The sequence below is a fragment of the Schistocerca serialis genome, chromosome 4 (assembly GCF_023864345.2).
Source record: "Schistocerca serialis cubense isolate TAMUIC-IGC-003099 chromosome 4, iqSchSeri2.2, whole genome shotgun sequence".
Taxonomy (NCBI): Eukaryota; Metazoa; Arthropoda; class Insecta; order Orthoptera; family Acrididae; genus Schistocerca; species Schistocerca serialis.
The window spans coordinates 638,637,412-638,652,346 of record NC_064641.1 but is presented as its reverse complement, the minus strand read 5'-3'; the positions used below and the strand labels follow the sequence as shown (position 1 = coordinate 638,652,346).

Here is a 14,935-nt window from a genome sequence, read left to right as displayed (position 1 = left end):
CACAAGCAGACATTCAAAGGCAAAGAGTTTGGGCAGAGATGTCAGTTGAGGCGGAAGTGCAGAGGCAAAGATGTTGAATGACAGGTGAGGTATGAGTGGTGGCAACTTGAAATTAGTGGAGATTAGTGGAGATTGAGGCCTAGTGGATAACGGGAAGAGAGGATATATTGAAGGGCAAGTTCCCATCTCTGGAGTTCGGATAGGTTGGTGTTAGTGGGAAGTATCCAGATAACCCGGACAGTGTAACACTGTGCCAAGATGTGCTGGCCGTGCACCAAGGCATGTTTAGCCACGGGGTGATCCTCATTACCAACAAACACTGTCTGCCTGTGTCCATTCATGCGAATGGACAGTTTGTTGCTGGTCATTCCCACATAGAATGCGTCACAGTGTAGGCAGGTCAGTTGGTAAATCACTTGGGTGCTTTCACACGTGGCTCTGCCTTTGATCGTGTACTCCTTCCAGGTTACAGGACTGGAGTAGATGGTGGTGGAAGGGTGCATGGGACAGGGTTTACACTGGGGGCGGTTACAAGGGTAGGAGCCAGAGGGTAGGGAAGGTGGTTTGGGGATTTCATAGGGATGAACTAAGAGGTTACAAAGGTTAGGTGGACGGCGGAAAGACACTCTTGGTGGAGTGGGGAGGATTTCATGAGGGATGGATCTCATTTCAGGGCAGGATTTGAGGAAGTCGTATCCCTGCTGGAGAGCCACATTCAGAGTCTGATCCAATCCCGGAAACTATCCTGTCACAAGTGGGGCACTTTTGTGGTTCTTCTGTGGGAGGTTCTGGGTTTGAGGGGATGAGGAAGTGGCTCTAGTTATTTGCTTCTGTACCAGGTCGGGAGGGTAGTTGTGGGATGCGAAAGCTGTTATCAGGTTGTTGGTGTAATGGTTCAGGGATTCTGGACTGGAGCAGATTCGTTTGCCACGAAGACCTAGGCTGTAGTGAATGGACCGTTTGATGTGGAATGGGTGGCAGCTGTCATACAGAAGCAAATAAACAGAGCCACTTCCTCATCCCCTCAAACCCAGAACAGCCATGGGTACCAGGATGGCTCCCTCGTACACCAACCCATTCATGGGTTGCTTAGAGGAAGCCTTCTTGGTTACCCAGGCCTGCCAACCCAAAGTTTGGTACAGATTTATTGATGACATCTTCGTGATCTGGACTCACAGTGAAGAAGAACTCCAGAATTTCCTCTCCAACCTCAACTCCTTTGGTTCCATCAGATTCACCTGGTCCTACTCCAAACCCCATGCCACTTTCCTTGACGTTGACCTCCATCTGTCCAATGGCCAGCTTCACACGTCCGTCCACATCAAACCTACCAACAAGCAACAGGGCCTCCATTATGACAGCTGCCACCCATTCCACATCAAATGGTCCATTCACTACAGCCTAGGTCTTCGTGGCAAACGAAACTGCTCCAGTCCGGAATCCCTGAACCATTACACCAACAACCTGATAACAGCTTTCGCATCCCGCAACTACCCTCCCAACCTGGTACAGAAGCAAATAACCAGAGCCACTTCCTCATCCTCTCAAACCCAGAACCTCCCACAGAAGAACCCCAAAAGTGCCCCACTTGTGACAGGATACTTTCCGGGACTGGATCAGACTCTGAATGTGGCTCTCCAGCAGGGATACGACTTCCTCAAATCCTGCCCTGAAATGAGATCCATCCTTCATGAAATCCTCCCCACTCCACCAAGAGTGTCTTTCCGCCATCCACCTAACCTTCGTAACCTCTTAGTTCATCCCTATGAAATCCCCAAACCACCTTCCCTACCCTCTGGCTCCTACCCTTGTAACCGCCCCCAGTGTAAAACCTGTCCCATGCACCCTCCCACCACCACCTACTCCAGTCCTGTAACCTGGAAGGTGTACATGATCAAAGGCAGAGCCACATGTGAAAGCACCCAAGTGATTTACCAACTGACCTGCCTACACTGTGACGCATTCTATGTGGGAATGACCAGCAACAAACTGTCCCTTCGCATGAATGGACACAGGCAGACAGTGTTTGTTGGTAATGAGGATCATCCTGTGGCTAAACATGCCTTGGTGCATGGCCAGCACATCTTGGCACAGTGTTACACCATCCGGGTTATCTGGATACTCCCCACTAACACCAACCTATTCGAACTCCAGAGTTGGGAACTTGCCCTTCAATATATCCTCTCTTCCTGTTATCCACTAGGCCTCAATCTCCACTAATTTCAAGTTGCCACCTCTCATACCTCACCTGTCATTCAACAACATCTTTGCCTCTGCACTTCCGTTTCGACTGACATCTCTGCCCAAACTCTTTGTCTTTGAATATGTCTGCTTGTGTCTGTATATGTGTGGATGGATATGTCTGTGTGTGTGCGCAAGTGTATACCCGTCCTTTTTCCCCCTAAGGTGAGTCTTTCCATTCCCATGATTGGAATGACTCCTTACCCTCCCTTAAAACCCAGATCCTTTCGTCTTTCTCTCTCCTTCCCTCTTTCCTGTTGAAGCAACTGTCGGTTGCGAAAGCTTGAATTTTGTGTGTATGTTTGTGTTTGTTTGTGTGTCTATTGACCTGCCAGCACTTTCTTTTGGTAAGTCACATCATCTTTTTTTTTAGATATATATATATATATATATATATATATATATATATATATATATATATATATATATATATATATATATATATATATGAATATAATACAGAGAAACATTCCACGTGGGAAAAATGTATCTAAAAACAAAGATGATGTGACTTACCAAAAGAAACCGCTGGCCGGTCGATAGACACACAAACAAACACTAACATACACGCAAAATTCAAGCTTTCGCAACCAACAGTTGCTTCGTCAGGAAAGTCGGAAGGAGAGGGAAAGACAAAAGGATCTGGGTTTTAAGGGAGAGGGTAAGGAGTCATTCCAATCTCTGGAGCGGAAATACTTACCTTAGGGGGAAAAAAGGACAGGTATACACTCGCACGCGCACCCACATATCCATCCGCATACACACAGACACAAGCAGACATATGTGTGTGTGTGTGTGTGTGTGTGTGAGTGTATACCTGTCCTTTTTTCCCCCTAAGGTAAGTCTTTCCGCTCCCGGGACTGGAATGACTCCTTACCCTCTCCCTTAAAACCCACATCCTTTTGTCTTTCCCTCTCTTTCTCTCTCTCCTGATGAAGCAAACGTTGGTTGCGAAAGCTGGAATTTTGTGTCTGCTAGTGTCTGTGTATGTGCGGATGGATATGTGTGTGTGTGCGAGTGTATACCTGTCCATTTTTTCCCCCTAAGGTAAGTCTTTCCACTCCCGGGATTGGAATGACTCCTTACCCTCTCCCTTAAAACCCACATTCTTTCTGCTTTCCCTCTCCTTCCCTCTTTCCTGATGAAGCAACCATTGGTTGCGAAAGCTAGAATTGTTTGTGTATGTATGTGTTTGTTTCTGCCAGCACTTTCGTTTGGTAAGTCACATCATCTTTGTTTTCAGATACATTTTTCCCACGTGGAATGTTTCCCTCTATTATATATATATATATATATATATATATATATATATATATATATATATATATATATATATATATATATATATAGGGTCTTTAAATATGTCTGCTTGTGCCTGTATATGAGTGGATGGATATGTGTGTGTGTGCGAGTGTATCCCCGTCCTTTTTTCCCCCTAAGGTAAGTCTCTCCTCTCCCGGGATTGGAATGACTCCTTACCCTCTCCCTTAAAACCCACATCCTTTCGTCTTTCCCTCTCCTTCCCTCTTTCCTGATGAGGCAACAGTTTGTTGTGAAAGCTTGAATTTTGTGTGTATGTTTGTGTGTCTATCGACCTGCCAGCGCTTTCGTTCGGTAAGTCACCTCATCATAAACAAAGATGATGTGACTTACCATATGAAAGCGCTGGTAGGTCGATAGAAACAGAAACAGACACATACATACACACAAAATTCAAGCTTTCGCAACAAACTGTTACCTCATCAGGAAAGGGGGAAGGAGAGGAAAAGACGAAAGCAATTGGGTTTTAAGGGAGAGGGTAAGGAGTCATTCCAATCCCGGGAGCGGAAAGACTTACCTTAGGGGGAAAAAAGGACGGGTATACACTCGCGCGCACACACACACATATCCATCCACACATATGCAAACACAAGCGCGCGCACACACACACACACACACACACAGAGATATATATATATATATATATATATATATATATATATATATATAAAAAATAGAGGGAAACATTCCACATGGGAAAAATATATCTAAAAAAAACATACACACAAAATTCAAGCTTTCGCAACCAACGGTTTCTTCATCAGGAAAGAGGGAAGGAGAGGGAAAGATGAAAGGATGTGGGTTTTAAGGGAGAGGGTAAGAAGTCATTCCAATCCCGGGACCCGAAAGACTTACTTTAGGGGGAAAAAAGGACAGGTATACACTCGCGCACACACACACATATCCATCCGCACATACACAGACACAAGCAGATATTTGTAAAGGCAAAAAGTTTGGGCAGAGATGTCAGTCGAGACGGAAGTACAGAGGCAAAGATGTTGTTGAAAGTCAGGTGAGGTATGAGCGGCGGCAACTTGAAATTAGGGGAGGTTGATGCCTGGTGGGTAACGAGAAGAGAGGATATACTGTAGGGCAAGTTCCCATCTCCGGAGTTCTGACAGGTTGGTGTTAGTGGGAAGTATCCAGATAACCAGGACGGTGTAACACTGTGCCAAGATGTGCTGGCCATGCACCAAGGCATGTTTAGCTACAGGGTGATCCTCATTACCACCAAACACTGTTTTCCTGTGTCCCTTCATGCGAATGGACAGTTTGTTGCTGGTCATTCCCACATAGAAAGCTTCACAGTGTCGGCAGGTCAGTTGGTAAATCACATGTTAATGAAACATCTTGCAAAGGACTCTACAAAGATCTTGGAATTCTTACACTCATTTCACAAGATGGACTGTGACTTACACAACTGTGTTACAGGACACAAAGATAATTTCAGTGCACACTTGTCTCTCTGCTATGGTTCAGAGTATAGTTGTGTTTTTAGTATAATGGTATGCAGCAAGATCTCAACAACATCCACATTTATTCACATACCCTACAATTTTTAATCAGTATGACTATTAGTTCCCCCCCCCCCCCCCCCTGCCCCCCTCGCCCTGAACCATGGACCTTGCCATTTGTGGGGAGGCTTGCGTGCCTCAGCAATACAGATAGCCGTACCGTAGGTACAACCACAATGGAGGGGTATCTGTTGAGAGACCAGACAAATGTGTGGTTCCTGAAGAGGGGCAGCAGCCTTCTCAGTAGTTGCAAGGGCAACAGTCTGGATGATTTACTTATCTGGCCTTGTAACAATAACCAAAACGGCCTTGCTGTGCTGGTACTGCGAATGGCTGAAAGCAAGGGGAAACTACGGCCGTAATTTTTCCTGAGGGCATGCAGCTTTACTGTATGATTAAATGATGATGGCGTCCTCTTGGGTAAAATATTCCGGAGGTAAAATAGTCCCCCATTCAGATCTCCGGGCGGGGACTACTCAAGAGGATGTCGTTATCAGGAGAAAGGAAACTGGCGTTCTACGGATCGGAGCGTGGAATGTCAGATCGCTTAATCGGGCAGGTTGGTTAGAAAATTTAAAAAGGTAAATGGATAGGTTAAAGTTAGATATAGTGGGAATTAGTGAAGTTCGGTCGCAGGAGGAACAAGACTTCTGGTCAGGTGACTACGTTGTAATAAACACAATATCAAATAGGGGTTAAGTCAGGAGTAGTTTTAATAATGAATAGGAAAATAGGAATGCGGGTAAGCTACTACAAACAGCATAGTGAACGCATTATTGTGGCCAAGATAGATACGAAGCCCACACATACTACAGTAGTACAAGTTTATATGCCAACTAGCTCTGCAGATGACGAAGAAATTGAAGAAATGTATGATGAAATAAAAGAAATTATTCAGATAGTGAAGGGAGACGAAAATTTAATAGTCATGAGGGACTGGAATTCGAGTGTAGGAAAAGGGAGAGAAGGAAACGTAGTAGGTGAATATGGATTAGGGCTAAGAAATGAAAGAGGAAGCCGCCTGGTAAAATTTTGCACAGAGCAGCTAACACTTGGTTTAAGAATCATGAAAGAAGGTTGTATATATGGAGATACTAAAAGGTATCAGATAGATTATATAATGGTAAGGCAGAGATTTAGGAACCAGGTTTTAAATTGTAAGACATTTCCAGGGACATATGTGGACTCTGACCACAATCTATTGGTTATGACCTGTAGATTAAAACTGAAGAAACTGCAAAAAGGTGGGAATTTAAGGAGATGGGACCTGGATAAATTGAAATAACCAGAGGTTGTACAGAGTTTCAGGGAGAGCATAAGGGAACAATTGACAGGAATGGGGGAAAGAAATACAGTAGAAGAAGAATGGGTAGCTTTGAGGGATGATATAGTGAAGGCAGCAGAGGATCAAGTAGGTAAAAAGACGAGGGCTAGTGGAAATCCTTGGGTAACAGAAGAAATATTGAATTTAATTGATGAAAGGAGAAAATATAAAAATGCAGTAAATGAAGCAGGCAAAAAGGAATACAAACGTCTCAAAAATGAGATCAACAGGAAGTGCAAAATGGCTAAGCAGGGATGGCTAGAGGACAAATGTAAGGATGTAGAGGCTTATCTCACTAGGGGTAAGATAGATACTGCCTACAGGAAAATTAAAGAGACCTTTGGAGAGAAGAGAGCCACTTGTATGAATATCAAGAGCTCAAATGGAAACCCAGTTCTAAGCAAAGAAGGGAAAGCAGAAAGGTGGAAGGAGTATATAGAGGGTCTATACAAGGGCGATGTACTTGAGGACAATATTATGGAAATGGAAGAGGATGTAGATGAAGATGAAATGGGAAATACGATGCTGCGTGAAGAGTTTGACAGAGCACTGAAAGACCTGAATCAAAACAAGGCCCCCAGAGTAGACAACATTCCATTGGAACTACTGACGGTCTTGGGAGGGCCAGTCCTGACAAAACTCTAATATCTGGTGAGCAAGATGTATGAAACAGGCGAAATACCCTCAGACTTCTAGAGGAATATAATAATTGCAATCCCAAAGAAAGCAGGTGTTGACAGATGTGTAAATTACCAAACAATCAGTTTAATAAGCCACAGCTGCAAATTACTAATACGAATTCTTTACAGACGAATGGAAAAACTAGTAGAAGCCGACCTTGGGGAAGATCAGTTTGGATTCTGTAGAAATACTGGAACATGTGAGGCAATACTGACCTTACGACTTATCTTAGAACAAAGATTAAGGAAAGGCAAACCTACGTTTCTAGCATTTGTAGACTTAGAGAAAGCTTTTGATAATGTTGACTGGAATACTCTCTTTCAAATTCTAAAGGTGGCAGGGGTAAAATACAGGGAGCGAAAGGCTATTTACAATTTGTACAGAAACCAGATGGTAATTATAAGAGTCAAGGGACATGAAAGGGAAGCAGTGGTTGGGAAGGGAGTATGACAGGGTTGTAGCCTCTCCCCGATGTTATTCAATCTGTATATTGAGCAAGCAGTAAAGGAAACAAAAGAAAAATTCTGAGTAGGTATTAAAATCCATGGAGAAGAAATAAAAACTTTGAGGTTCGCCGATGACATTGTAATTCTATCAGAGACAGCAAAGGACTTGGAAGAGCAGTTGAATGGAATGAACAGTGTCTTGAAAGGAGGATATAAGATGAACGTCAAGAAAAGCAAAACGAGGATAATGGAATGCAGTCGAATTATGTCGGGTGATGCTGAGGGAATTAGATTACGAAATGAGACACTTAAAGTAGTAAAGGAGTTTTGCTATTTGGGGGGCAAAATAAATGATGATGGTCAAAATAGAGAGGATATAATATGTAGAGTGGCAATGGCAAGGAAAGCGTTTCTGAGGAAGAGAAATTTGGTAACATCGAGTATAGATTTAAGTGGCAGGAAGTCATGTATGAAAGTATTTGTATGGAGTGTAGCCATGTATGGAAGTGAAACATGGACGATAAATAGTTTAGACAAGAAGAGAATAGAAGCTTTCGAAATGTGGTGCTACAGAAAAATGCTGAAGATTAGATAGGTAGATCACATAACTAATGAGGAAGTATTGAATAGGATTGGGGAGAACAGAAGTTTGTGGCACAACTGGACCAGAAGAAGGGATCGGTTGGTAGGACATGTTCTGAGGCATCAAGGGATCACTAATTTAGTATTTGAGGGCAGCGTGGAGGTTAAAAATCGTAGAGGGAGACCAAGAGATGAATACACTAAGCAGATTCAGAAGTATGTAGGTTGCAGTAGGTACTGGGAGATGAAGAGGCTTGCACAGGATAGAGTAGCATGGAGAGCTGCATCAAACCAGTCTCAGGACTGAAGACCACAACAACAACAACTATTAGTTCTCCCATTCCTTTCTATTTACAAATGATATGCTAGAGGACTAACTGCTGAAAGCTTCAATAATTGCCCAGTTTCTCTGATTTTCCCTCCATGGTCATTTCCAAGACAAATATGTGAAAAACTAATATATTCCAGAACATGGAGAAGAAAGGATCTTAGCCACATCCAGAATGAATTTTTCACTCTGCAGCAGAGTGTGTGCTGATTTGAAACTTCCTGACAGATTGAAACTATGTGCCAGACCAGGACTTGAACTTGGTCTCCTACCTTTCAAACTTCACAGAAGTTTTCCTGCATAACTCTTATGGAGTCTGGAAGGTAGGATATGAGGACAGGTCGTGGGTCACATTCATGTAGCTCAGTCACTAGAGCATTTGCCTGTGAAAGGCAAAGTTTCCAGATTTGAGCCCCAGTCTGGCACACAATTTTTATCTACCAGAAAGTTTCATATCAGCACACACTCCACTGCAGATTGAAAAATTCATACTAGAAATGATCCCCCACGATGTGGCTAAACCATGTGTTTGCAATAGCCTTACACCCAGGAATGCTAGTTCTGCAAGTTATGCAGGAGAACTTCTGCGAAGTTTGGAAGATTAGAGATGAGATATTGGTGGAAGTAAAGTTGAGGGGCAGGTCATGAGTAGTGCTTTGGTAGCTCAGTTGTTAGAGAACTTGCCTGCGAAAGGCAAAGGTCCCAGTTTCAATCCTGGTATGGCACACCGTTTTAATCTTTCATAAAGTGTTGAGTAGTATATTAAGTACCTCCTTTCATAATTTTCATTCTTGAAATTTTAAAAGTAAATCTCCCCATGAAACTCACCTCTCTTGTAATGTTTGCCACTGTAGTTTGATCAGCATTTCCAATATGCTCTTGTACTTTCAAAATGAACATGTGATGAAATGTGCTGGTCTGCTTTGGATTGTCTTTATCTTCCTTCTCTCTCTGTCTCTCTCCCCTGCCCCCTTCCCTCTCCTCTCTCTCTCTAATAACATCACTGAAATATGATAGGCCACTACTCACCACTTGGAGAGGGTAATGAGTGGCTGGCAATCACATTTAAGGATACACTAAGCTATGAGACAAGTCCTTCCTCACACATAGAGAGAAAACACACACACACACATTCACACACACATTCATATATGCACAACTCAAACACAGATGACCACCATTGCTCTGGGCACTCAGGCCTTACTGCAGTGAGCAGTAACCTTGGCTAGGATAGAGGCAGATGACACAGGCAATTAGGTAGCCCAGCTGTCTCTTGTGTCACGATTTTGCAGTGGCCATTCATGTGAACAAACAGCCTTATAGTGGTAATACCAATAAAGAATGCTGCACAGTGTTCAAACTAAGTTGGTAGATCAGGCTGGTTTCACATGTGGCCCTGCCTCTGATGTGGTGGAGTAGTGCGAGGATGTATGGAACAGGTCTTACATTTAGATCTGTTACAGGGATGATTGGGAGGAGTTGTGGAACAGGGATGGACAATGATATTCCATAGGTTGGGTGGATGGGCAGAATGCCATTCTGGGAGGGGTGAGGAGGATAGTGTAGTGTTAAAGATATCTCTCCTTTCAAGGCATGGTGAGAGGTAGTCTAAAACCTGGTAGAGAGCACGATCATAGTTGCTCAACCCCAGCTGTGCTTCCTGCTTACAGCAGTCAGGCTTTAGCACTTCAATATGCCATGTGTACTTGTGAGTTATGTGTTTTGTGTGCGTGTGTGTGTTTGTTTGTTTCTATGCCTGAGGAAAGACTTTGTCTGACATTTTAATATACTTATAAATGTACTTTAAATGTGCCTATCTGCCACTCAATGTCTCCTTTAGGTGGTGAGCACCAAACTATCCTTTTTTGTATTCATATGTATGTAAGAAAGTGGTAACAGCTGATAGTGAGGAAAATAGAAGTTTTCATTTGGAAGTAATGGCTTTCCTTCTGCCTGTATTATGTTAAATTTAACTTTAGTGTGTTCAAATAGTTTATATTGAACTAATGATATTTAATTATTAATTCAGCTGCTTCAATTTGTTAATGTATATTTTTGCTCATTAACATAGTGGAAGGTTCCTCTTCCTAACAGGTTCTGTAGGGTACGATGAGTTACTTACTGAATAAGTGAATGAATGAACAAAATGAATCTCACCAAGAAAAAAGATGGAAGATATAATTTTGTTGATGTCACTTAATTATGAAATTATTTGTTTAAAGAAAGCTGATGATCAATTTGGCAATATCTTTGTTACAAGAAATCTGATGATCAATTTGCCAATCTTTTTGTTACACGTGTTATTCCATATCACCACAAAACCTGTGTGATTAATAACATTTTGACTCATGTGCTGGTTGCCTAGATATGGTCTTCTAGTGATGGTTCAGTCATATTTGAAAACAGTGTTGTGAAATCCTCTTACTGATAGAGTGACCATTCCTAAAATACTGTAGGCAAGAAAACTCAGACTCAGAGTCTATTTAACACAGTTTTCAAGAAAAAGAGAACTTTCATTGTTTAATAGCCAAAGAATCAACAAATGTGTGCAGTGGGATTCCGTCACTGGCATGTCAGGTGAACCTACCACCCATTGTGACACTGCAGTAGAGAAATTTTGCAAAAAAATATTAAGAAAACTACATCTTGGCCTTTCCTCTGTTTATATTTCTGTACAATCCTACAGTGAAATAGTGCAATAAAAATAATTTTGCCAGCAAAGTGACCAGTGCTAAACACATCTAACTGAGAAAGGAAGTGGAGAGGAATGTGAAGAAATTCCCATCAGTGTATAGTTTCTACATCTACATCACTACTCTGCAGTTGACACCTAAGTGTCTGGCAGAGGGTTCTTAGAACATCCTTCAGTCTATTTCTCAACTGTTCCACTCTCTAACAGAGCCTGGGGCAAATGAGCACTTAAACCTCTCTGTGTGAAATCTTATTTCTGTTATTTTATTATGATGATCATTTCTCCCTATGTAGGTTGATGACAATAAAATATTTTCGCATTCAGAGGAGGAAGTTGGTGATTAGAATTTCTGGAAAATATCTTGAGGCAATATGAAAGACCTTTGTTTAAATCATTGCCACACAAACTCACTTTTCATATCCATGACACTTTTTCCCTTATTTTGTGATAATACAAAAGGAGCTACCCCTCTTTGGACATTTTAGATATCCTATATCAATCCTACTTGGTAAGGATCCCATACTATATTAGCAGATGATAAATAAGCATGGTGTCAGCAGTTTCTTTAGTAGTTCTGTTGCATCTTGTAATTGTTCTGCCAATAAAAAGCAGTCTTTGGTTTGCCGTCTCCACAACATTACCGATGTGATCATTCCAATGTCAATTGTTCTTAATTGTAGCTTCTAGTTATTTGGTTGAATTAGCAGCCTTTAAATTTGTGTAGTTTATCATGTAACCAAAATTTAATGCCTTTCTTTTTGTACTCATGTGTGTGATCTCTCACTGTTCCCTATTCAGGGACAGTTGCCACTTTTTGCACCATACAGGTTTTGCATTCTTGACAAAGAGACGTATTGTCTAATGGAAGTTAATAATGCCACCCATTGGTCTAGCAGAACTGAACAATTGGTATTGACATGGCTTGTCATAAAATAAATATTGTTAAAAAATGAGCAAGTATAGTCTGATCAGCCATTTCCATTTAAACAAGTTTAACTGTCTTTTTTCAGTACTTGCAGAGTTCATGAATAACTACGTATAATGATCACAGCATTAACAGGAATATGTGGTGGATTTAATAATGCTTACACAGTGTAGTTGCATTAAAACACTCTTTATACCAGTCTGTGGTAACATTAAGTCTTCTTCTGAAGTGTTTCATGCAATGATTTTCAAAGTGAGGTAAACAATGCATGGCTATGAATCAACTATTCGTGTGGTGGTAAAAATAATTGTTCAGAGACATCTAGTGAAAATGTTGGATTCATTGTTGTCATTTCTGACATAATACTGTACCTTAAGAGTTGAAAGTTTCTTATTCATGTATGCAATTGAATTATTTTGTCTGTTGCAGGTGTCTGGTACTTCTTGATTCTGATGTTCCCAAATTCGATCCTAATCTTCCATTCTACAATAATCAACTTGCATTAGGATTGGCAGTGAATGTATATAAAGATCGGTGCTGGGGAAGCTACAGATACACTTTGCAACCACCAGAACCACTTTCAGTAATGACAGAATATGCTTACATGAACATACAGAACCCAGGAAATTTGTCAAGTCTATACTGGGTGCAGGCAGAGCCACCATTGATGAGTAATACAGCGTGAGTTAAAAAATGCATGTTTCTTGTTCAATTTTCATTGTCTTTCTTTCCAACTATCTCTACAGTCACATTTAATGTGAGATGCAATAGGATAGTGCATATTGGTATCATTCTGAAGAACAAACAACATATAATAGCAATGTTTGTAGGAACTTATGTTTTTTGTATGATAGTAATACCATTCCTACAAGACGCCTGAAATTACTGAATCTTATTAAACATATATTTGTTGACAACCTATGTAACAGAAACACTCTTATTTCCCTTTATGTGTACCTGGTGAAGTATGCTTGCACATTAATTTAGCACTGAGAACAACAGAGGCCCACTTGATAGAATTATAAAAATTATGGCATTTCTGTTTGCTATCAAAGATCTTCACTTACTCTTAAAATAACTTTGTAATCTGACCCAGAGTGAATACACAATGTTCACCAGCCACTGTGCTGTTCTTTTAAAAAGCTCTTTTAAATTCTGATCCTAATACTGGATCCCCTATCTCTTCTGCGTCAACTCCTGTTTCTTCAACTAGCACTTCACCAGACAAGTCCTGCCTCTCATAGAGCTTTTCAGCGTACTCTGTCCCTGAGTGAATTGTCTTAAGACATCATTTGGATAGGTGTGGAAGGGCATGGTATCAGCACACTGCTCTCCAAGGTGTCATCAGCTTTCCAGACCATAGAATCACTGCATCTCATTTAAGTAGTTCCTATTGTCTTCATGAAACAGTGAACTGTATTCCAGCCCTCTCACAAAGACAAAAACCTTGGCATGGTCAGAAATTGAATCTGGGTCCTCTGCATAGTCACCATGTTGAGTTTTCATCTATGGAGGTGGACTCACTTACTCAGTGCTTGATTTTTCATGGTATGTGCTGGTACGCCATACTGCTATCTCACCCAGAAAAAATGTTTAAAGAATGATTTAAAACTTCCACTGTATTTATTCCTTTCTAACCAAATATTCCCAAAAGCAATAACATTTGTCCTTCTTGTGTCATAAAAACACTTAAAGAGCAAGAACATTTTATGTTCACAGAGATTAGTGAACACAAATGTTTATTTTCTTTTAATAATATAATACTACTACTTTGAATATTCAAGAACTTTTTCATGTCATAAAGTGTGTGTGTGTGTGTGTGTGTGTGTGTGTGTGTGTGTGTGTGTGTGTGTCTGCATGTATGTGTTTCTTGTATACAGAAAATATTGCCCAAATGAGAAAATTGCAAAATGTATTTTATTTAACAGGGATTTTCCAGAAACTTATTTCTCTGTATATTATTCTGCCCTCAATTTCAAAGACATAATGATGGCAAGTGGAAAACTCCCAATTAATGTTCTCCCAGAAAAATTATCACAACAGGTAAGCTTTTCATTGAATGAAATTTTTAAGAAGTTTCTTATTTCTGCTTCAAAAAGTAATAAAAATCATATGTGTAAACACATCATGAATCAGATCAACTTGTAATAATTTACCTCTAGTGTGATGCTACAGCAGTATGCAAATCAACTCAGGAAAGATAAAACAAAATTATTGAAAATAACAGATAGAGCTAACAATGTGTATGCACTCACACACACACACACACACACACACACACACACACACACACACACACACCTACTGTTGTCTCCCCATGCTTTGTTGTATGATGCCAGCATCCTTTGCACATTATTCTACTTTATTTGTTTGTTTTTCCTAGATTTTTCATCCATTGAGTTATTTTTCCATTGCTTTTTCATTTTTACAGTACATTTATTTATTCTGTTGTATTTTGTAATTATGCTTTTCTCCATACAGCACATACCATACGGCATTGCTCCAACCTGTACCCGAAATACTGTGATGGTGTGGTTAAGTTCTTTGTAGTTACCTTCCCTGTACCAACATTTTTCTTTCCAACTTCTGTGATTACTATTTTTAGAGATGTCCATTCCTTCTTCAACTGAACTTCATACTGAGCTATACATTATTGCAGTATCTATTGCCTCATAAAATTTGAATCATATCTCTTCATTCCTTAGTATTTCCGTATCCCAGTTCTTTGATCTGTGGTTCTTCCTCACTAGTCTCTTAATCTTCAGCCTACTCTTCCATCATTACTAAATTGTAGTCTGAGTCTGTGTCTGCCTCTGGTTAGGTATGCCTTACGATCCAATATCTGATTTTGGAATCTCTGCCTGATCCTGATGTAGTCTAAC

At 40.8% G+C, this 14,935-nt stretch overlaps 1 protein-coding gene across 1 annotated transcript in view; it reads left to right on the top strand.

Annotated features, from left to right (window-relative positions):
- Window positions 1-14,935, top strand: part of LOC126474653 (fatty acid synthase-like) — a 332,546-nt gene that overhangs the window by 193,817 nt on the left and 123,794 nt on the right. Inside the window, exons 15-16 of the mRNA XM_050102131.1 lie at window positions 12,483-12,734; window positions 13,982-14,096. Of these exons, the coding sequence (XP_049958088.1) occupies window positions 12,483-12,734; window positions 13,982-14,096 (367 nt within the window). The remainder of the gene's footprint in view (window positions 1-12,482; window positions 12,735-13,981; window positions 14,097-14,935) is intronic.